A 23,416-nucleotide genomic window follows, 5' to 3' on the forward strand; every position below is an offset into this window, starting at 1 on the left:
CTGGTCCTTCTCAAGCCATTTATATAGCTATTGGGGAAAAATACTTGGATAAAAAGAATATCCTGTAAAAATATTGAAGTAAAGAGACAGAAACAATGACATTTTGCCGCTCTCTTCGTCGCGTTTTCCTCATTGTGAATAGTTCCCCCTCGACGGGCTGACTGGTCCTTCTCAAGCCATTTATATAGCTATTGGGGAAAATACTTGGATAAAAAGAATATCCTGTAAAAATATTGGGAGTAGAGAGACTGAAACAATGACCTTTTGCAGCTCTCTTCGTCTCGTTTTCCTCGTTCTGAACAATTCCCCCTCAATGGGCTGAATAGTAAAACCGATGAGCCTAGTCTACCGCTGACGTCATCCACCTGTTGGGGACGCTAAAGCCCTATAATTGTAGGCGTGGCTAACCGGCAGATTAAAAGACTAATTTCTCGTCATCTGCGCTTTGCTAAATTGTTGTATATGGTCGAATCGTCTCAAAATATGATTCTAATTCACATAATAATGCCATTTAAGACTTTTTTTCTGGTGTCGTAGGCTCTTTAAATTTGACGTGTGTGTTGTTAACTTGCTTGCCTTGTTAACCCAATGTTGCGGGCACTTTTTTGTAATTCAAATAGATTCTAATTGGATTCAAAATAGTTCTTGAGTAATATGTGCTCCTACCTTACTATCAAATTAAATAGCCTGAAGATAACTTTTCGACTTACGTTCACACTTAATAATTTATATCCAAACTGTAAATTGATGAAGCACTGTTCAGTTTTAAACGGAGTTCTTAAAATATTTAATTGGAGAAAAGAGAACACATCTTCAGTTGCCATGTTTTAAAGGGGTCCTTTCGGCTGTAGCAACTAGCCAGCCAGGCAGGCAGCAATCGCCTTTAAGGGAGCTTGCCCGCCCGCCCGACAGTCGACGCCGAAAGCCAGCGCTCGAGCTCCAAAGACGGCCACTTGAAACATCACCACCGCGGTGTTCTTTACCGGAGCCCTCTAATGCGCACTCTTCGCATTTATTTCATTCGCAACTGGTAAGTTTTCCCTTCGCCGCCGCAGCTGTTTTTGTAATGTTCGAAACGTGGCGCGGTAAGCCGAGGCTCTGGGTGTCAGTACAAAGGCTTTCTTAGCCGGAGAAAATGCCGGGGCTGCGGCATCGGGGAGGCCGCGCTCCCGCCTTTCTGCTCGCCGACTTCCTCCCCCCACCCTCCAGCTTTGCCGCTCTTCCACGCCGCCGGACATAAGCATCCCACTCCAAAGCCGTATAGTTTAGCAAATTAACGTGGTTTGACGACGCATTTAGTCATTGTCCGACAACCGTGCTTCATGCCGAAAAACATGGTCGCGGCGCGGCGTCTCCTAGCTCCCCCACGCCGAGCAACTGAGCCCTCAACACCGCTAGAGTGTGACGAGGAGAGCGAGGGTTGCTCTGTATCAAAACGTCCGGGGTGCTGAATATGAAACACCGTAAAAGACGTATAAAGGTCCTCTGGGGTAACTTTTAACAGATGGGAAGCAAAGTTGCGAAGATTATTGCAAGATTTTTATTCGCTTTTCCATCTTTATTCGCCGGGCTCCTTGAGCAAGCTGTACCCGCTTAGTGTATTTGGTTTCCGGCCGCCTTTGAAGGGTTGTAGCCGGTCGTGAATACGCCTCAAAAGCGGGCCTACTTTCACCCCTTTTACACCAAGTTGTAGTTGAATAGTCACGGAATAGGGAGATATGCTGTTAATTGGCTGGTGTTTGTGTCTTCCGAACGGGGTCGATGTTTTTCGAATAGCCCACTCAGAGTGCTTCCACGCCGGCTTCCTACGGCTGGGCTCTGGCCTGGTTGAGTCAACTTCCATATAGGCCTATTAGAAATGAATCCACTGCAAATAGTCATAAAATAGAGAAACATTTATGTAAGTTACAGATGTTTTCCACATTATAGAGAAAAAAAAAACAACAGATCTGTTGTTGTGGCAGGTGCCTCAGTATTTCAGTAACGTTCCGGAATGATTCATATAAAATACTAATAATAATTATTATAATAAAGGTTAGTTAAACCTGAATTGGAATAGGCAAAAAGCACGCACCTTCCCATCAGTAGTAATTAATAGTTTTAATAAATGAAAGTTACAATCAATGGGAAAACTAATCGGTCAGCAAATTAATCAACAACCATTTTGATAATCAATTTATAATTTTGAGCCATATTTTAACATGTAACTGTCCAAAATTTATAATTCCAGCCTGCTGAGTAAATATTCTCAGTTTTCCAATGTTCTTCATTAAAGTAGATTGATTATCTTTTGTGATTATTCACAATAAGATGCTTACAAACGGCTTTTTTCATAACTCATTGGCTGCCATCACCAGTGACTACCAGCACATCCCAGTTCAGCTGGATTGGACAACTATCACCGTCAATGGCACTGAAACATGATTGTTCACTGCCAGCCTTTCCCGTCACAATACATTAAATGCCTATCACCGTTAATGGCTGCCAATGAGTTAAGTAAATAATGATCAACATAGATCTCAGAAAAAATCCTATTAAAAAAGCAGTTGTTAGTTTCAGCTGTAGTATACCTAACCTGCAAGTGACATGTAGATGAACTTTTTTTTTTTTTTTTTTTTTAAACATGGAAAAGGGTAAAACATACACATTGGTTGATTCTCATGAAGCTAACCTAAACTATGTCTTTGATTTTAGGGATATAATCATGAAAACCTGATTTTTAGTTGAAAGATGGTTATGTCTATTATGTGGCCCAGTCCACCATTTGTTATCAAAATAATATTTTGTATGTTTTTTTTGTTTTGTTTGTTTTTTGTTTTGGTTTTTAACTGCCGTGAATTAATTACTGTATTTTCCGCACTATAATCAGAGTATAAGATGCACCTTAAATGAATGGCCTATTTTAAACCTGTTTTCATACATAGTAGTCGTTGGGTTTGTGTGACGCATCCACTAGATATAGATGAGCTAAAAGGAATGTCATACCATGATTAACCAATATTGATCCATATACAGGTAGTCCCAGGTTACGAACGAGTTCTGTTCCTACGCTGGCGATCTAACCTGAATTAACCCTTTTAGTACCCCTAAATACCCCCTAAATCTCAAAATAACATTCCAAAAACATGTATTATAGCTCAAATTAATAAAATAAGATAGCGTACTTACCGTCAGTGCTAATTGATGGTGAAAAAGGTACACTGAGGATGCTGTGTTGTTCACAAGTGGAGACAAGAGTTTTTGTTTCACTGATGTCTACTGTAGTTTTACTTTTAAACCACACACACAACGTAAAACACTTTGGCCTGCATGTGATTAAACAGGTAAGTAAATGACATTAATGAAGCTTATTGAGAGCTTGATTTCAGCAACTTAGACGAGGATGCGCTCACTGTAATTAAACTTGTAAATTTTACCATTTTAATTTGTAAACAATTATTATTAACAATATAGTCCCAAGAATTGTACAATGATAACGAGAAGAAAAATAAACAATGCATTCAAAAAAATAAGTTGTGCATCAATTAAATTTTCAATTAATCTTAGACAACAGCTCCTCTAATTGGCTAAACAAATATTTGCAGGGAAACTTGACAGCTGTTACTCTGAGAAAAACACAGAGCTCAAAAACACTCTACACTGTTACATGACTTAAAAAAAACAACAACTGGAGACAAAATGGCAGACGAGACTCCGGTGTCATAAAGTCGAAATCACGTAAGTTGAGTACGTAGTGACATAGGGACTACCTGGATAAGGTGCATTGGAATAAAAGGCACTGTCAGCTTTTGAGAAAATTGAAGGCTTTTAAGTGCGCCTTATAGTGCGGAAAATATGTTGGTGTAATACGTCCTTGATGTTTTCACCTCAATACAGCATCACAAATATTCAATCAATTTTATTTATAAAAAAAAATAAAACAAAAAAAACATTTGTTTAAAACAATATACCGTATTGGCCCGAATATAAGACGCCCTGATTATAAGACGACCCCCTCTTTTTCAAGACTGAAGTTTGAAAAAAGACTTTTTGAACACCAAATTAATTTTTATACAGAAAATAATTACAGTACATCCGATACAAATGATTATAACAATACATTTGAGGGAAAAAGCATGTTGTTTTGCCTCGAACATTTAAATATGTAAACTAAAGTGCAATCACATTCGTAAATAAATGGCTTCTGGTTTTTGAAATGTAAATAAACCAATCTATTGTGATAAAAAAACAAAATTGCAATAACTGCATTAACCATCAAAGTGAAGTCTGACTGTAACTGTAGTCTTGAAACAAACCTGAATAAGGAAAACATTGCAATAAAATAATGCAAACTGGTTAAACTAAAAAGAGTAGCTGAGATCTGTCATGACAGAACACCGCTTCAATGATATCTGGCGCCATCTAGCGTCGTGAATGGGGAGAGTAGCTGAAATCCGTCATGACAGAACATTGTTTCAATGATATCTGGTGCCATCTAGCGTCGTGAATGGGTATAATGTGTAGACAGCGAATATAAGACGACCCCCAGTGTTATTTCAATGCAAAAAACACAAGTCTTATATTCGGGCCAATACGGTAATTATAGCAGTTTCTGATAAGCTACAATGGTTTCTTACTTTGTTTTAAAAAAATATTTAAGGAAAATCTAGTATTTATAATTTCACCTAATTTTGGTCACTCAAGTGGCCGGCGTATCAATCTACACCTCACGTCAACACAGGCTGACAGGTTGTTATAATTTTGTCCACGAATGATCACTGAAGTGATAAGAAAAAAAATCTTTCAATCTTGTAGAAAGATCCTCAGGTTTGAAGCAAACCTTAACTTATTGTCTGCAGCTGTTATCGATTTAAGGCGTATGGGGAGGTAGATCCACTCTGGCGCTTTGAAGCTGGACGCTGTTCAAAACATTCCACTTTCAACTAAGAGTGTGACAATATCTCGATACAGCGATATATCGCGATATTTTGCAACCCGATCGGTTATCGATATGCTCCCGCCAAGTATCGATACTTTTATTTGACATATTGGCCATACAATGCAGTATGGATGCTGTAAACTGCTCACTGTTTGTTGAGCAATTCCTTGGCGGTCCACTAGGGGCGCTCAACAGTGGCGGTGAAGGTAAAGTGCGCACAAGTCGCCTAGAGAAGGAGAGCGGCCCCAAGTGGGTTGAAAAAAATTAAAAAGCTTCGTGAGAACGGTGGAGGAAAAGTGAGAAAAATATTGCTGAAAATAACACATGTGGACACACTTTGGAATTTACACCAATAATAATGGAAGTAAGGTGAACAAGGACTTTGCTGTATGCAAGAAATGTCTAATAAAATAAGGTTCACTGGCAGCTGGTGACTAATTAGACACCGGGTTTCAATGGAGCATCACTTGAGGTAAGAAAGTTTTGCAATGTACTAGTAATTGATTTTTTAATTTACATGTATTATTTTGATGACATTTGGTGTTGAATGATAAAAAAATGAACCAGGACCCTAAACTGGATGAAAATGAATAGCGAATAAGCCTACATGAATTTACTGATTTATATGATATTACTTGAGAACCACTTTCCATCTAGTTTACGACACAAACTGTTATCACTGCCATTTTGATACAATAAGCTATAAAAACAGTTTGAATAGCTTCCAAGATATATAAGGTGACGTGCATGATAATTAATGTAGCCTACATATTAAAGATAGGTAATTATTGATTTTTTAATTTCTATACATTCAATTAATATTTTTTTAATTCACTCAATACTTCAAACACACACAAAAACCAGGATTTCTTTTTTTTTTTTTTTTTATTTGTTGTTTTTAAGGTGAGGAAGAATGTAACTTACTGAGTCTGACATCTCAAATGCTGAAGCAGATGGTGGAAGTGCTCAAACCAATGCTTTTGACAACAAAGGTCATATACAAAGAAAAGACCCACCAATTTTATCCTTGCCCCATTCCAAGCTCAACTGCTGACTGACACCTGCAGCACTGTTAAAAATTTTCAAAAGATTTAAAACTTAAGAAATTAAGGGTGCCATTCATCATGATTTCTCCAAGAAATATCAGTGGTTGTGGTTTGTTTCCTCTATATGTTCAGGTACACAATTATCAGTAGATTTATATTTCACCGCAATGTTGCAGTGAAAAGGTGTCACTGTTTAATAAATGACTTAAACAGTATTTTTTCTATTTTGGAATATATATATTTTTTTCGTTTCAACAGTTGTATCATAGAAAATCATTTATCAAATTTCTGACCAATGTATCGATATTTGCTGTATCGTGATATCGTGAGATAATCGTTATCGTGAGCCTTGTATCGCGAATCGTATCGTATCGTGAGGTGCCTTGAGGTTCCCACTCCTACTTTCAACCATATACTGTATATAGACGCTTCCAGGAGTTCATGCACAGCACAGAAAGTCTCGGAGTCTCGTCTACCTCGTGCTGAATCCATTTTTGGAGATTCTGTGGGTTCCTCTGGTTTGATTTTGCAGTTTTAACTTTGTCAACACAATGCTTACTTCAACCACACTTCATGCTGTCCTGTCTAAACCAGAAGTTCGGACCAGAGATCAAAGATTGCACCGCCCATGTTTCGCTCAGGAAACTTGTTTATACACAACATAAAAGCTCTTTTTTTTTGCCGCTATGGCAGTGTTTATACTCCACGAGCAGCAATCTATCTAAAATAAAATTTTGTTTGAAAAGGGAGTAGCAAGAAATTCCTTCAGAAATTGCATTCCAAAGCTTCACATTGCAAACGAAAGTGCCTAGTCCCACCACTCATTCATGTGCTGCAGCCAGCCACTAGAGGGAGTCAGACACGCTGGGAGTCAGTCCCACTCGTATTCTCTGAAACCATAAAATCAAAAAAAAAAAATTCCTTCAATTTTAAATGGCGCTACACTGCATTGAATTGTCAACAAAATCTTGACTTTTTCTTTTTGCGAGGTTGGCCATTAGATTTGCCCTGTCATTTGCATTAATTCCCACTCTAAGTGGTCTTAACATGTTCTTAAAAAGCCTTAAATTTCACTTGTTGAAAACCTGCAAGAACGCTGATGTATCACAGTACTTTGTATCAAAATTGATATTAATAAGAATGTTTGTGATGAAATTAGGCACGTTCTGACTTCTTCTGCAAATGTGAGTTAAGTCGACTCGCCACAGCAGGAACCGAACAGTCATCCATAAACCAAGCCCTCTTTGTATTATTTTGCTTTACACAACTACCATTTTGTTTCACTTGTCTTCTATTTTTTTATTTCTTTACAGGATGAACAATGTGATCCCAGAAGGAGGCAGGTGCACTCCCAATGGTCCACAAACTCTCCTCATTTAAGTAGAATGTACTTAATGAACGCACCCACTGTCGCGGCGCCTCACACAGAGTGGAGAGCATGCGGACCACCTGGGGGCTGTAGCATTCCCATCTCGTACAGTGACTCGGATGCAGAATTGTCTGCCCGAAGTTCTTCAATCTCAAACAAGGTCCAGATGATCATTGAGAGCCTCAGGAGCTGTCAGTCCTCATTAGAGATGGACGACAAGGTGAAGGCGAATGTGCTTCAGAGACAGGATGGTCCTCCTGAGGCCTGCAAGGCAGTGGGAGGATCCCTTGTGACAGCCAAGTCTAAAACAAAAAAACGCCCTGCTTGTGTTCCTTTTAAGGACAGTGACCAGGCCAGTGATACGGATGACTCTGTTGACAAAGGAATCGAGGAGGCAATCCTTGAATATCTGAAAGAGAGGGACGGCCACAAACGCAAGGCAGAACCTTTCGTGCAGTCATCCACGCAAACTGTTGGTGGAATAAAATCCGAAAGCCAGCCCTTTTCCATCATGAGAAGCCACTGTCCTCAGAGTGTCATCCAAGCAACGGCAGCAACCATACCTGTGAAAAAGTACATCAAACACAAAGCCTCGCTTCACGAGGAAGCTTTCAGGAACTCCGAGTTGGCACGCGTCATGCTGAAGGATCAGGCAACGAACACAACCAGTCTAGTATGCAAGGTGGAGGACTGTTCCAATGACTCCAGCAGTGATGACGGCATTGAAGAGGCCATCCAGAGATACCAGCTGGAGAGGATTGAGCAGCAGACCAGGGGGGACACTTTCAAGCCACTTGCCTCCGCGGAAGAATCTGACTCCTCCAGCGACGATGGCATTGAGGAGGCCATTCGCCACTATCAGCTCGAACAACTCAGAGAGAAAAGTGTCTCCAAACCACAGGACAAGTCTGTATCAAACGCATCCGCGACTACAGTGGTTGACTACCCCAAAAGAAACAAAGCCAAAAAGAAGCAAGCAGTAAAATCAGCGCAACCACCATCTCCAAGTGTTTTCAGTGCCTCGCTCAATGTTAACCAAAAAGGGCAAGGTAACGAGTCGCTCTCGTTCAAAGTTGAAGGCTTTACCAACCAGCCTCCCAAAGCTCTCCCGAAAGCCAATACCACCGCTGAGCTCATGTGCGCTGAAGCAATTCTGGACATCTCCAAAACTGTTATGCCTGGAATATTCACATCCCACCTGAACGTCGGGCCCAGCAATTGCAGCCCTGCCGAACCTACGCGAGAATCCACTATGACAGAGGACAACGGAGATGTCAGTTCAATCGACAGTGAAGATGGGATTGAGCAAGAGATTATGAAATTTCTCGAGGAGAAGGCACAAATGCTCAAATGTCCTCCTGGAGAATCTGGCGCAACAATGACGACTCGAGAAGTAACTAAGAAAAAATCTCCGAGGTTGTCCTTAACGCAGAGGAGGAAACAAAAAGGCAACACAACTTCGAGCTTACTTGCGGTAGATTCATCTACCAAACATTTTGACTTACAGAGATCACGAGACAAGACCGAACAAAGCGGAGACAAGAGCAGCTCACTTGACAGCGACGAGGATCTCGACACGGCCATCAAAGCCCTTCTCAAGACAAAGAAGAAGTCCAAGAGAATGACAAAGTCTGTTCGCGATTCCAGGAAGCGCCTGATGGAAGAAGCGGGACCATCGCGAGACTCCGCCAAAAAGGCAAAATACGATCCTTTATCAAAGCCTACCATTTTGAGAAAGTCCCACAAGAAAAAGAGTGACTCGAAAGACACACTGCGATCATCTAAAAAGACTGTGCCACTGAATACAGTCGCCAGTAAGACTCAGGTAAACTGTTGTGAGAAAAGAGTCCCAGAACTTCCCAGAACTGCTCACCAGATAAAAGAAGAGAGCAGTTCGGTAGACAGCGATGATGGAATCGAGCAGGAGATCCAGAAGTTCCTCGCCGAGAAGGCAGAGAAGGTTCCAGACATGACAAACAATGATACAGATATACCTGGGAACGGTACCACTTCTGTCGATTGTACCCCACTGCGAGGTGACCTCGAAAAGGAAAATCAGCTGGCTGAAATTCCAAGACAAAGTGTCAGTCCTTTAAGTCAACCTAAAGTGACAACACCGAACACCTCGGCCCTTCCTGCAATCGGTTCGCTATGGTCTTGCAGCCCAAGAATTTCGGCCTGGTCTGCGCGAACCGAGCAAAAGATGGCAACGCCTGTCAGGGCCGTCGACGATAAAACAGAGAAGATTCTGGCTCAGGATCAGTCGCTTAAGTGGCGCCAGAGTTTTGGACTCCCTGCCATTGACCCAAAAAGTTTCAACCCGACAATGTTTCACATCAGCTCGTCCAAAATGAGTGCCGGTCCGTCGCAAGTGTCCCAAAGGAACGGCGTTGAGCTCAAACCTTCACCACCGGCCAATCTTTGGTCCTCCACGAGACGCTCGTGGTCTACGGACAAAACCAAAAAGACCCCCGTGACAAACCCGGCTTCGAACCCTTTCTCGGTTGTCGTTACCGCTAGGCAGCGTCAGGGTGCAGCCAGCACAGTGCACATGCCGCGAGACAAGAGCGTGTTTGTCGAGCTGGAGTCAGGTCGGACCAACCACGTCCAGGTGCAGAGCAGGCAAAGCGATGAGGGAAAGGCCAGGACAGACGAGGGCAGAGATGCTAGAGACGTGCAACTACAAGGAGCTGAGGAGGAGTTTATAGACGTGTCAGAGGGTGAGAGTCCAGAGAAGAAGAAGAGCACTTTGTAAGTACCCCTTTAGCCCACTGTTCCCCACATGGCACCATAAGCTCTGTTCCTGATTTGTGTATCGTTTAAGTTTGACCATCAGGACGCGTTCCGAAATGTGCTAATTGCGACATTTATGTGTGTTTTGTTCCATGAGATTACCGAAGAGCAATACGGCGTCATATTGTCCAGATGAAAACGTGAAACATTATTTCAAATATTTCTATGTTATGGTGTCATCTACAGAACTAAGCTCTATAACTTTACTGGAATAAAATGCCAGAACTCATTCCGCACATTGCTTTTGACAAAACATACATTTTCATAGAGATATACCACATCTTTGTATGGGCATCGATGAAAATAACCTTGAAAAAGTAAGTGTGGGACTAGCTTTGCTATTACATGATATCTATAACACTGAAAGTGCACCATTAAAATTAATTGAGCATCCGCATGAATTCGTACTGAGCCCCTAGGGTGCCAGGGTAGAAAAGTTTTTCATAGCTAATCTGTACCCACAGATTACTAAACTGTACCAACAGATTACTACTACCACTGTGCCTACAGTTTAGTAATCTTTAACCACAGGTTAGCAATGACCCGGAAACGATGGCCCCCACCTTGGTTTGGTCGAGACTCCAAATGCCACCTGCATAAGCTAGCAGATTCACACGGGTTGCCTTTGACGAACAATGTAGCTATGAAAGGTAACTCATGTTCAGTGGGTCGTGGGTCATTGCTAAACTGCAGGTACAGATTACTGAACTGTACCCACAGGTTACCATTGAACTGGAAACTGTAGTCACCAATTTGGTTTGGTCAAGACTCCAAATGCCGACGGACTAAGCTTGCAGATTCACACGGGTTGCCTTTGACGAGCAAAGTTGTTTTAAAAGGTAACTCGTGTGAATCTGCTAGCTTAGTCCGTCGGCATTTGGAGTCTTTACCAAACCAAATTGGTGACTACCGTTTTCTGGGCATTTCTAAACTGCGGGTACAGAAAGTACCTGTAGTTGCTTTGACGAACAAAGTTGTTTTGAAAAGTAACTCGTGTGCGGTTTGCTTGCTTGGTCCAGCGGCATTTGGCGTCTCTACCAAACAAAATTGGTGACTACAGTTTCTGGGTCTTTGCTAAACTGTGTGTCTGGATTAGTAAACTATCAGTTTAGTAATCTTTACCCACAGTTCAGCAGTTTAGAAGAAAAAAGTTGTTTTGAAGGGTTACTCGTGTACAGTTACTTGCATGGTCCGTCGGCATTTAGAGTCTCGACCAAACCAAATTAGAGACTATCATTTCCGAGTCATTGCTAAACTCTGGGTACAGATTACTAAGATGTCAATTTAGTAATCTGTACCCACAGTTTAGTAACCTGTGGGTCCAAATTAATAAACTGTGGGTACAGATTATCTTTTAAAAAAAAAAAAAAAAAAAATCTACCCGGGGGGCTCCGTAGAATTCATAATTCCAAGCCATGAATTTAAAGCTGTTTGGTTTAAACTCTGTTCCTGAAGTCAGAAAGTGCTATCACTAACCTACATGAATGTAAAGACAAATATAGTAAATATTTGTTTAAAAAAAAAAAAAACTCCAGTGTAAATACAAAAACGTTTCTTGGCTGCTCCAAGATATGGTTGACCACCGGTCAAGTCCATGCAAATTACCGTTTTCTTGACATATTCCTGTACAAATGTCTACTTCTTTTTAGCTAATCGCTACGATGTAACTGCGGTTCTTGTCTTCATCCATTTTGTTTGTCGTCAAAGACATGATTAACTATAAATTTGACCTGTTTCATCTTTCTACAACTTTGCTTGCCTTCACATGATTCATCAACCATGGATTCCATTTGTTTTTCTTGACATATTTGATGATCATTGCAAATTTTGGGACGTGCCGTTTTTGTTTTTTTCATTTATGCTAGCTGTGAAGACATTCACGTAAGTGCCAGCCTTTCTTGTCTTTACTACCAATTCCAGGATATCGACCAATTTCCTGACCGTGACGCTTTACTACGATGACTATTTGCTGCAGAATGTGATTCATTATTGTTGAAAGCCACGCAGTCAACTTCATATCATTTGCATTTATCAGCCAAATTTACTTTAAGACGAACCAGCGTTTGTGTCTCCGGCCTTTCTTTTGTGTTGTTCCAAGGCACAATCCTAGACATGTTTAGCATCTGATGCATTTTATTCCAATCTCATGCTGCATTGTGGCTACCAACAAATATATTCTTACGCTATGAGTGATCTGGGGTTTGTTTCATGAGCCACTTTGTGGCGTAATTAGAATTCTCTTCTTTTCAAAACTGTCCTTGCGGTCCTCTTCAATTTTCTTCTGTCTTTTCCCCCTGTGTAAAGAAAGAAAAAAAACGAGGCTATTTATTTTGTTTATTAACAACAACAAAAAACTGAACATGCTGTGCATTACCAGTGCTGTAAATATTTTGTATGAATACTTTTTTTGTTTCCAATGTCCATTTTGTTGAGTTTTTGCTGTGTCTCTCTATGTAATAAAGCGCAATCTAAGCAACAAGTTGTTTTCCATTCCTGTGCTGTTCTGAGCGAACTTTTGGACGAGTTAAGTTAGGAGGGAACTGGTGACTTTGACGTGCTGTGCCTCGCCCATGCAGGTCCTTGTCGTGCTCCATCGACCCTGGCTTTGTTTCACAGCCGTACATCGCGCTTACCACGGAGGAGCGCAGCCGCATGTTCCGCAAGAGATGCACGAAGGAGGTAGCCACCCTTTCACAGAAGTCAAATTTTGGTTCACGCCAAGTCGCTAGCTCAGGGGTGTCAAATGTACGGCCCGCTGGCTGGAAGCAGCCCGCCAGAGGGTCCATTTTGGCACGTGAGGTTTTTCTGCCTGATGGGTACGTTTTAGCTCGTTCATACTGTACACAGGGTTTGTACACCTTTTGCATGTCCAAATTCAAACACTTTTTAAGACTTTCAAGATCAATTTTCAAGTTTTTCCAGTACCTTTTAAACAATATCCCATTTTTTTTTCAAACAATGAAGCAGAAATAAAATGTGATGCCTTCTCACAAGCCATCCAATCCCTGTACACCCAAAGAGAGAGTTGTGCCCATGTCCTCAGCAGTAAGTCAGACTTGTTTCAAGTGGGTGTTGGCCTTCGCCAGGGTTGCGCTTTGTCACCAATTCTGTAGACCCTCTACACCACAGTTTAGTTTGGTAGGCTGAGGATTGTTGATCCTGTTTGCGTCATCAGCCTGTGACCCATAGCACTCACTGGACCGGTTTGCAGCCAAGTGTTAAGCGGCATGGATGAGGATCAGCACCTCTAAATCCGAGGCCATGGTTCCCTACAGGAAACCGGTTGATGGCCTTCTCCGCATAGGGAATGAGGTTCTGCCTCAGTTGAAGGAGTTCAAGTATCTCGCGGTCTTGTTCACGAGTGAGTGGACAATGGAACGTAAGATTGGACGGAGAATCTGGGCAGCAGGAGCGGTATTGCAGTCTCTTTATCGCACTGTTGCAACAAAGAGGGATATGAGCTGAGAGGCAAAGCTCTCTATCTACCGTTCGATCGTCGTTCCTACCCTCACCTATGGTTATTAAGCAACGGGTCATGACCGAAAGAACAAGATCGCGGGAACTTGCAGAAATATACAGTATATATATATATTTTTTCTCAGACAGATAGCTGGCATTTCTCTTAAAGACAAGGTGAGAAATCCTGCTATTCCAGAGAGGCTTAGGGTCGAGTCGCTGCTCCTTCATGTAGAAACGAGTTAGTTGAGGCGGTTCGGGCATCTGGTGCGGATGCCACCAGGGCGCCTCCCTATGGAAGTGTTCCTGAAACATCCAGCTGGGAGGAGACCTCAGGGCAGGACCAGGTGGAGGGATTCTATCTCGACACTGGCTTGGGAAGCACCTCGGGATCCCCCAGTCACAGCAAGTTAATGTGGTCAGGGAAAAGGAAAGTCTGGGACTCCCTGGTGAAACTGCTTCCCCCATTACGCAGCTTCTTTTAACCGGTTGAAGATGGATGGATTGACCTCACAAATTCGCAAATGTCTTCCAAAATGTTCTACGACCCCAAAGGCTCAAGAAATTTTGTCGAAAGGCAGATAGGATTTTAGTGTGTTATCAGCACCCTTAAACTTTCAAACATTTTCAATGACTTTACGCAAAATTCTAATGTTTTTCAAACCTTGAAAACACGACAGTAAAATCCAAGCATTTTCAGATTTCAAGGACCTGTACGAACCCTGTGTATGAACAAAATCACATTAGTACCATAAAACCATAGATTTGTGTGTTCGAGGGCGTGCACTACGGCACTTGGTTCATTTTGGTGTCCGCAGTTACCTTCGTTCATTCGCCCACTTCCAGTTAAAATGGATTGGCCGTCGAACACTGTCAATGTGTTAACAAGGAAGTGACCCAAAGCCAACAGGAAGTAGCCCGGAAATGACAAAGCAACAGCAACTCATCTAAAAGTTACAGGAAGTTTGCCTGTAAATATCTAAAAATGACATGGAAGTGACCCAATATTTACTCATTGCCTGCTGTTGACAACTAGTCTTCCATTTCAATTAAACTGGAAGGACTAGCTGTAAATGCTCATCTTCTAGTGGCATTGACGGTGCTTAACGTCCAATCCATTTTGACTGGGATGGGGCGATTGATCGGTCATTCGCCCCCCAAGACAAAATTGTTTAAAAGTTCAGTGCCCTCAAAAGAAAAAAAAAACTAGTCCGGCCCACATATTGGCATAAATGTGGCCCGCGAACCAAAATGAGTTGACACCCCTGGTTTGCAAGACCCTTTAAGTGGTTACAGCAAAACCTCAGGTGGTGTAACTTATGCTGCCTTAAAAGCACTTGCCGATTCTAAAATTGCATATGACTGCACCCTTAGTCGTAAATTCTACTGAAGAACTGAGATTTTATTTTATGATACCCGAGTTTCCGAGTTGGGTGGACCTTTTAATTTTCAAAATGGGGGACCGAGGACAGTTAATTGTAAATTGTGAGAAACTTTCCAAACAAGATTTATTGTCAATTGGCACATTTTTTTAACGCTGGGTAGCTCACGATACAATACAATTTGCGGTGCAAGCCTCACGATAACGATTTCGCGACATTTACTGCAAAATGGACCCAAAGGGGTGCCATTTGTTTGTGCTATGTTTGCACCAGTTGTTGAGACACCCTTCTGTTATTGAGCCTCGACGGAGGGGCTATGATTGACATGATCACTAGAAATTTACATCTCAATAACTATAAAACGATAGCACAAACGTAGCATAAACAAATGGCACCATTTCAGGTCCTTTTTGCAATAAATGGCGGGGCCGCATGATGTCATCGAAATGAATAGCTCAAATATGATAGCACAAATGAAACTTCACAGCACAAACAAAGCATAAATGATTGACAAAATTTTCAGCCATATTGAATCAAACTGAGGTCTGGTTGACCTCAGATTGACCTATAACAGAATTGTAAATATCTTAAAAAGGATAGCACAAACGAAACTATTTACAGCACAAACGGTTGACATCATCATTATTAAAATTTGCATCTGATGGGGGGGCCAACTTCACAGAAGTGGAAGTGAGCTGGTAAATGCCCACAAACGACTGACTGTGAATGCTCTGGTTTCTGTGCCATTGACAACCCTAAACGTCCAATCCAGTCAAAATTCATTGGATGTCTAGCGCCGTCAGTGGCATCCAGTAAGCTAATGTAGACACTATTCTCATGGAAGATTTTGGTCGCAACCTTTTGATTTGATTTGATTTGATTTTTTTAATTAACACTGACTCATTTTTGAAACCATTTATCGATTTTTGGTGGGAGCATATCGATAACCTTCTTGGCCTACAAAGTATCGCGATATATCACCTTTTTGATATACTGTTACACCCCTAATTTATATATATATATATATATTAGGGCTGTCAAACGATTAAAATGTTTTAATGGAGTTAATTACAGCTTAAAAATTAATTAATCATTATTAATCGCAATTCAAACCAATGTATAAAATATGCCATATTTTTCTGTAAATTATTGTTGGAATGGAAAGGAAGACACAAGACGGATATATACATTCAACATACAGTACATAAGTACTGTATTTATTATAACAATAAATCAACAAGATGGCGTTAACATTATTAACATTCTCTTAAAGCGATCCATGGATAGAAAGACTTGTAGATCTTAAAAGATAAATGTTAATGATAAAAGTTATAGAAATTTTATATTAAAACCCCTCTTAATGTTTTCGTTTTATTAAAATTTGTAAAATTTTCAGTCAAAAAAATAAACGAGTAGCTCGCCATTGTTGATGTCAATAATTACACCATGCTCTCATTGGGCTTAAACCCATAAAATCATTTGGACCCAAGTGCCAGCAGAGGGCGCCAAACACCAAAAAACAAGTAACAAGCGGACATTACACTGCTGTCATTTTAATCTGAGTAGGGCATGTGCGTTAATTGCATCAAAAAAAAATTAATTCCCGCCAGTTGACAGCCCTAATATACATATATATACAGTGGGGAGAACAAGTATTTGATACACTGCCAATGGGTTTTCCCATTGGCAGTGTATCAAATACTTGTTCTCCCCACTGTATGAGTATGTATATATATATATATATTTAACGCAGTTTAACAAACAGTTGAGCAGCATAACATTTTAAAAATACATTTAAATGAAACATTCTCAGGAATTGCACAGCTGCACATTCTTGGATTTTCATCCAAGGGCAGTGTATCAGTACTATAATATCGAAAAGAGTGATGACTTTAATTCTGCATTGTTTTACTTTCTACTGTACAGTTGAACCCCATAAATTGTACATTTTAAATACTTATTTATTTGCAGACCAACATTATGATGCTACGCACCAAAAGAAAACTTCAGTTTGTTCCTGCGCACAGGTACACTATTTGTCTATGTGAGTGTTTCATGAATGGCTTATTGGTGCCTGGTTTCTTTTCAGGAGCACTGAAAAAAGCGGAATGTACGTCCTTACTCATTAAATATGTTCAAATGAATATTGGAGGATGAAGAAGGTTTGTTTCCTTTCCAGTTGAATGTCATGTGAGACGAGAGTTTTCCGTCTCAATTTATTGATGTTGCTGCCATTTTTAAGCACTTTGTTGTTGTTTCTCTGCGTTGCTGTTTAACTGTTCAATTTCTGTCGTGGTTTTTCAATTCAGCTGTTGTTATTGTAAGACATGGCAAATGCTTGTTGGCATTTTTCATTTGATAAAACTGTGTATTGTGTTCCCAAATACAAAATATTGCATAGAAATACAGCTTAATAAAATTATAATATTTCTATTTAAGGATTAAAAGAAGTAAATTATAAAATAGGAAGAATTATATTCCTTTATAATGGTTGAAAAAAAAAATCAGAATTTTGTATTGATACCTGTTGCTGTGTATATAGTATTTGAGTAAGCGTCCTAATTTGTAATTCCTCTAAAGAATGTGATCTGAAACGTAGAAAATTTAATTATTATTTATTAATTCATCTTCCGTAAAGCTTGCCCTCACGGGGGTCGCGGGGTTGATTCGTTTATCCAAACATGAGTAGAAAGAACGCGTTTCAAGGAAAAGGGGCGATGTGTTGTACAACTGCTGGGGGCAGCAAGGAGCCAACGATAGGGAATTCGCCAATGAAGAAGTGGAAAAGGAACGCATGCGCACTGCGCTGACCTTCTGTGCTCCGTTGAAGCATGGCGGCCCGAACATTATCAAGAGGTACAGTATTTCGTTAATGAACGTAACGTTTCCTTGAAACAACGTACGTAACTTACATTATTAGTGTATTCGCTTATACGTGATGGTAAATAAGAGTACATTTTTTTTCGGTAGCCAGCACCAATAACGCCATGTAGTATGTATTTAATTTCAGGGCTATGGGAGCTTCTACGTCATCAAAATTGTAATTATTCCACGGCAGCGTCCATTAAAACGCCACCACCGCAAAGCGATGTCACGGGTGAGTAAATGATGTACAAAGACGACACAATGTTATCTCAGTACTTAATTTATCATATTTAATGTGAAAATACTAGGACTGTTTACAACCTGGCGGTACTGTATTGATATCTGTATATTTTTTAATTGGTTTGCCAACTTTGTGTTGAATTAAGGTGTTCAACATTTTAATTTTTGCAGCTGCCATTATGAAGGTTCCTCTGGAGAAGCCTGACTATTTCCATGTTTCCGAGCTTTTCACAGTCAAAGACTTGTTTGATGCCAGAGTGCACCTAGGCCACAAAAAAGGATGCAGGCACAGGTGAGTGGTACTTTATGTTAGTAATGAATTGGATGTAAATACTCCAGACCAGTGGCGGAACAAATGTGAACAGGGCCCGAGTACGATGAGTATAAGTAGGCCTGCCGAGGTGATCGTCCGGCAGGTTGTGGTATCTTTGGATAATTATTCGTGGGCCCCTCCACGCTTTCGCGGGCCCTTCAAAATGATCGTCCGATGTGTGGTGTGGGGTCAGTGCTAGTAGAAAAATTTCTGCAGGCCCCTCCATACAAAAGGCTGAGTGAGGAGTGGAGGGGGTTTAGATATATTTCAACACTTAAACATTATATTCAAGCTCTGTGCATCATCTTACCTTTTTGTTTGACCCTCCCCTCACCCAACCATGCACAGGTTTGTTGAGGAAGTTTTTTGAATGATATTGTGCATTTCAGGCTGATGGTTCCTTACTTGTACGGCTGTCGCTTGGACCAGGACATCCTGGACTTGGACCAGACGGCAGAGCACCTGCGTCTGGCCCTCAACTTCACGGCTCACGTGGCGTACCGCGGCGGCGTGATCCTGTTTGTCAGCCGGCGCCGTCAATTTGGCCACCTGGTAGAGAGCACAGCGCGTGACTGCGGCGAATACGCCCATACGCGGTACTGGCAGGGCGGCCTGCTCACCAACTCCCACGTGCAGTACAGCAGAGGCGTTCGCTTGCCCGACCTGATCATCTTCCTGAGCACGCTAAACAATGTGTTCCGCTCGCACGTGGCTCTGCGTGACGCCGCCAAGATGAACATCCCTACGGTGGGGGTGGTGGACTCCAACTGCAACCCCAGCCTGGTCACTTACCCGGTGCCCGGCAATGACGACACGCCTGTCGCCATAGAGCTCTACTGCCGCCTCTTCAAGATGGCCATCCGGCGCGGGAAAGACAAGAGGAAGCAAGTGGAGCTGCTCCACGGCCTGACAGTGCCTGATTTGCCCAGTCCGTGATTATATCGATTTTGAGAAATGACACTCGTCATCGGTCCTGCTTTGTTTTTCATTGTCTGTATATACTTTTAATTAAATACATTTATTTCGCACTGTGTTGGATTATTCATGAATCATACACACATGATGTGTCAAATCTAATAATATTGATGCTATTACTGGATTTTATTTTTTTCAATGTTATTTAGTATCAAAATATATGAATATATCGCAACTGTCAATGAGTGAAGACACTTTATTGCAACGTGCTGAAATGTAAATGAGAATTTAGATGCTGCTCTTCAACAATTAGATTATTTTTCATGTGTTAAGTATTTCTGAAATGACAAAAACATGGCATGGCATTTATATTTTCACAATTTTAGTTTTTTAAAAAGTTACGTTTTAAATTTTATTGAATGGTTTGAAAAAAAACATCTATTATTAGCGTTTTATATATTGATTTTAAGTTTAAGGACACATTCTGCTTTTATAATGATGGATTTGTTTTTTGTTTTTTTCTCAATTTTGGTATTAACGACCCATTTTGCAGATATACACGACTTTTATCCACTAGGAGGCGACAATACGTTCAGTTATGAGAAGCTCTAAGCATTCAAAATAAATGGCGGAGGCTGTATTTATTACACTTATTGCGTTGAGAAACAGGTTATTAGGATGCTTTCTTTTAAAAAAAAAAAAAAAAAAACCTAACTACGTTAAGTTTGGCCTCTTCATGTTGCTGTAGTTGCTACTAGTTTGACAGGTTACTGGAACTTGCTGCTGTCAGTCACCGACTTCTCTGCGAAGCAGCAGCAACAGGTGAGTTGACGTTGATATCAACTGCTTTAAATGTCTTTTAACTCATATTTTTACAACTCTTAATTCTCTACTAACTAAATAGTTTTACTATAATATTGTTTGACTTTAAGAATGGAAATGCTTAATTTCGGTGGATATCCACAGTCAGCTAGGCTTGTTAAAAAATAGCGTTTTAAAGTTTTGCGACTAATAGTTGTACGTGTGCCAAAAAGTCGTTTTTTTAGAAGAAATAATTTTAAGTACTTTCTTAAAAATAGCGTGGGTTTTTTTTTCTCTTTCACCCCCCCCCCCCCCCCCCCCCCCCAAAAAAAAAATAAATCCAGTCCAGCAAGTTTTTCAGGTCATGCAGGTTCTTCGAATAGTAGTGCTCAACAGTTTTGATTTTTAAATCCAACTTCTATCGAACGGATACATTAATCTAGAAAAAGTATTAAGTTTTTCTATATTGTAAACACCCCTTAGCGTTTTAATTTGATGTAAAATAAAAAGACACTCCTACTGTAAAAGGCATATTGAAATAATTTACTTCAGAGCTAATATTTTTGTGACTGCTTTTCATCACACTAGAACAAATGAACAGTAATAAAAAGGGGTATGACAATATATCGAAATGGCGATATATGGCATTACTTTGTAGCCCGAAAGGTTATTGATATACTGCTACCAAGATTTCATCAAAATGGTGTCACTGTTTTCAAAAAACGGAATCAATATGTTGCTACCAAAATCTTACATTAGATTGGTTAGCTCTCCGGTTGCTATTCGCGGCGCTACTTACTCTTTTTTTTTGACTGGATTGAATGTCTAGAGCCATCAATGGCACTCAAACCAGAGCATGTCTTGTGGGCATTTAAATGGCATTTCCTGTTCATTTTAGGGCATTTATAGGTGAGTTCCTCTTGATTTTGAGTCACTTCCTATTCATTTGGGAACATCAGAATCAGGACGTGACGTGTAAAGGCCCCAAAATCAACAGGAAGTGACCCAGAATCAACAGGAAATGATGTGAAATGCTCCAAATAGAACTCATTGACGGCCATAGACGTTCGTTCATTCGCTGCCACCCTCCCACTTCAAATGGATAGGACATCTACCAGTGATAAACTAATTCCAATTCACAGCAGAAGTTGTTTTTCTGTTTATTGTTTTGTAGAATATCCTAGAATACTTTCCTCTCCCATGTATCGATAATTATTGTGAGATCGTTATTGTGAGTCTCGTATCGCAAATTGTATCGTGAGGTACCCAGAGGTTCCCACTACCAGTAATAAATACACTGTTTTGTGTGTTCTCAGCGGTCTGGAGCAAGTACAGAAGACCAAGGAGGTATGTGGATGTTTTCTGGGCGTAAACAAAAAAATTACAACTTGCCCCCTGAGATGCAACCTGGGCTCATCAGTGCCTTCGTTTGTGCAGCGAGAAGGGCAAAAAGAAAAAAAAAAAAAACAGTGGTTCACGGTAGCTCGACGTCGTCCTTCGGTGGACATCGGGTTTGGAACCAAGCCACACATTCAAGAACATTCTGAAGTGCTTTTTGTTGGGTCGCTTTTTGGTTTCTCTATTGACGAATTTGTGATTTATCTTTCCAGATGCTGCAATGACAACATGTTGTCACTTCAAGAATTCATTAAGAAACTACAACATCTTTAGGACTTGATGTTGGGTAGAGAAGGAAAATGAAAAATGTGAATATTTAAGTCTTACAGATATTGAAATCGATAATAAATACTGACTGGAGACTAAGGTTTGCAGCTGTCGATTATTTAAGTAATCCATTAATCCATCAATTACTTCGAATAATTGAGTACGTAATCCGATTAGGAACATTGCAGGATAAAGATGTAAAACGAAGGTTGCACTTTGAAAAGAGTTAAATGTGAATACAAAATAAAATTCACGAGTTTTTTTTTTTTTTTTTTTTCAAAACTACGCAGAGTTGCACTTTCATTTCACAAGGGCAATAATCCAATCCAATGCAATCCGCCATTAAACTAAATTTGGGAGTTTCTTATTCATTCATTCATTCATTTTTTATGCCGCTTATTCCTTAGCATGTTAAATTTCTGTTTACAGTGCAGTCAATTTTATTGCTTGTTTTTTCCATTCTGCAGTTTTAAATAGAACTGAGCATTAAATGCATTTTATGGTTCTTTCTTTTTAATATTGACTCAGATTTCTGAATGTATATAGTTGTACTATATACAGTGCCTTGCAAAAGTATCCGGCCCCCTTGAACCTTGCAACCTTTCGCCACATTTCAGGCTTCAAACATAAAGATATAAAATTTTAATTTTTTGTCAAGAATCAACAACAAGTGGGACACAATTGTGAAGTGGAACAAAATTTATTGGATAATTTAAACTTTTTTAACAAATAAAAAACTGAAAAGTGGGGCGTGCAATATTATTCGGCCCCTTTGCGTTAATACTTTGTAGCGCCACCTTTTGCTCCAATTACAGCTGCAAGTCGCTTGGGGTATGTTTCTATCAGTTTTGCACATCGAGAGACTGACATTCTTGCCCATTCTTCCTTGCAAAACACCTCGAGCTCAGTGAGGTTGGATGGAGAGTGTTTGTGAACAGCAGTCTTCAGCTCTTTCCACAGATTCTCGATTGGATTCAGGTCTGGACTTTGACTTGGCCATTCTAACACCTGGATACGTTTATTTCTGAACCATTCCATTGTAGATTTGGCTTTATGTTTTGGATCATTGTCCTGTTGGAAGATAAATCTCCGTCCCAGTCTCAGGTCTTGTGCAGATACCAACAGGTTTTCTTCCAGAATGTTCCTGTATTTGGCTGCATCCATCTTCCCGTCAATTTTAACCATCTTCCCTGTCCCTGCTGAAGAAAAGCAGGCCCAAACCATGATGCTGCCACCACGTTTGACAGAGGGGATGGTGTGTTCAGGGTGATGAGCTGTGTTGCTTTTACGCCAAACATATCGTTTTGCATTGTGGCCAAAAAGTTCAATTTTGGTTTCATCTGACCAGAGCACCTTCTTCCACATGTTTGGTGTGTCTCCCAGGTGGCTTGTGGCAAACTTTAAATGAGACTTTTTATGTACATGTACATTACTCTTTGAGAAATGGCTTTCTTCTTGCCACTCTTCCATAAAGGTCAGATTTGTGCAGTGTACGACTGATTGTTGTCCTATGGACAGACTCTCCTACCTCAGCTGTAGATCTCTGCAGTTCATCCAGAGTGATCATGGGCCTCTTGGCTGCATCTCTGATCAGTTTTCTCCCTGTTTGAGAAGAAAGTTTGGAAGGACGGCCGGGTCTTGGTAGATTTGCAG

At 40.5% G+C, this 23,416-nt stretch overlaps 2 protein-coding genes across 5 annotated transcripts in view; both read left to right on the forward strand.

The window, feature by feature from the left end:
- Positions 1 to 22,034, forward strand: part of ppp1r26 (protein phosphatase 1, regulatory subunit 26) — a 25,872-nt gene extending 3,838 nt beyond the window's left edge. Inside the window, exons 1-7 of one of the 4 annotated variants that reach the window (XR_009061132.1) lie at positions 834 to 1,030; positions 7,278 to 10,084; positions 12,703 to 12,805; positions 16,936 to 16,991; positions 17,054 to 17,126; positions 21,415 to 21,445; positions 21,709 to 22,029. Coding sequence is in view for 3 of the 4 variants with exons in the window: in XM_057819217.1 (XP_057675200.1) it covers positions 7,350 to 10,084; positions 12,703 to 12,805; positions 16,936 to 16,991; positions 17,054 to 17,093 (2,934 nt within the window). In the remaining variant the exon portion in view is untranslated. Of the gene's footprint in view, positions 1 to 833; positions 1,031 to 7,277; positions 10,085 to 12,702; positions 12,806 to 16,935; positions 16,992 to 17,053; positions 17,340 to 21,414 lie in introns of those variants that run through there. The other 3 variants (XM_057819215.1, XM_057819216.1, XM_057819217.1) reach the window with 3 other exon arrangements.
- On the forward strand, positions 17,644 to 19,489 carry mrps2 (mitochondrial ribosomal protein S2). The gene is made up of 4 exons (XM_057819219.1): positions 17,644 to 17,820; positions 17,975 to 18,061; positions 18,241 to 18,361; positions 18,772 to 19,489. The coding sequence occupies exons 1-4, from the start codon at positions 17,796 to 17,798 to the stop codon at positions 19,316 to 19,318; spliced, it is 780 nt and encodes a 259-aa protein (XP_057675202.1). The 5' UTR covers positions 17,644 to 17,795; the 3' UTR covers positions 19,319 to 19,489.
- Positions 22,035 to 23,416: the final 1,382 nt, after the last annotated feature.

This window comes from Corythoichthys intestinalis, chromosome 17 (assembly GCF_030265065.1).
Source record: "Corythoichthys intestinalis isolate RoL2023-P3 chromosome 17, ASM3026506v1, whole genome shotgun sequence".
Taxonomy (NCBI): Eukaryota; Metazoa; Chordata; class Actinopteri; order Syngnathiformes; family Syngnathidae; genus Corythoichthys; species Corythoichthys intestinalis.

What these genes read in the sequence shown, in the direction of transcription:
- mrps2 (XM_057819219.1), top strand. Translation starts at nt 17,796, where the DNA reads ATGGCGGCCCGAACATTATCAAGAG. An exon ending in GGCCCGAACATTATCAAGAG is followed by an intron (nt 17,821 to 17,974) that starts GTACAGTATTTC and finishes ATTTAATTTCAG; the next exon opens with GGCTATGGGAGCTTCTACGT. An exon ending in ACCGCAAAGCGATGTCACGG is followed by an intron (nt 18,062 to 18,240) that starts GTGAGTAAATGA and finishes TAATTTTTGCAG; the next exon opens with CTGCCATTATGAAGGTTCCT.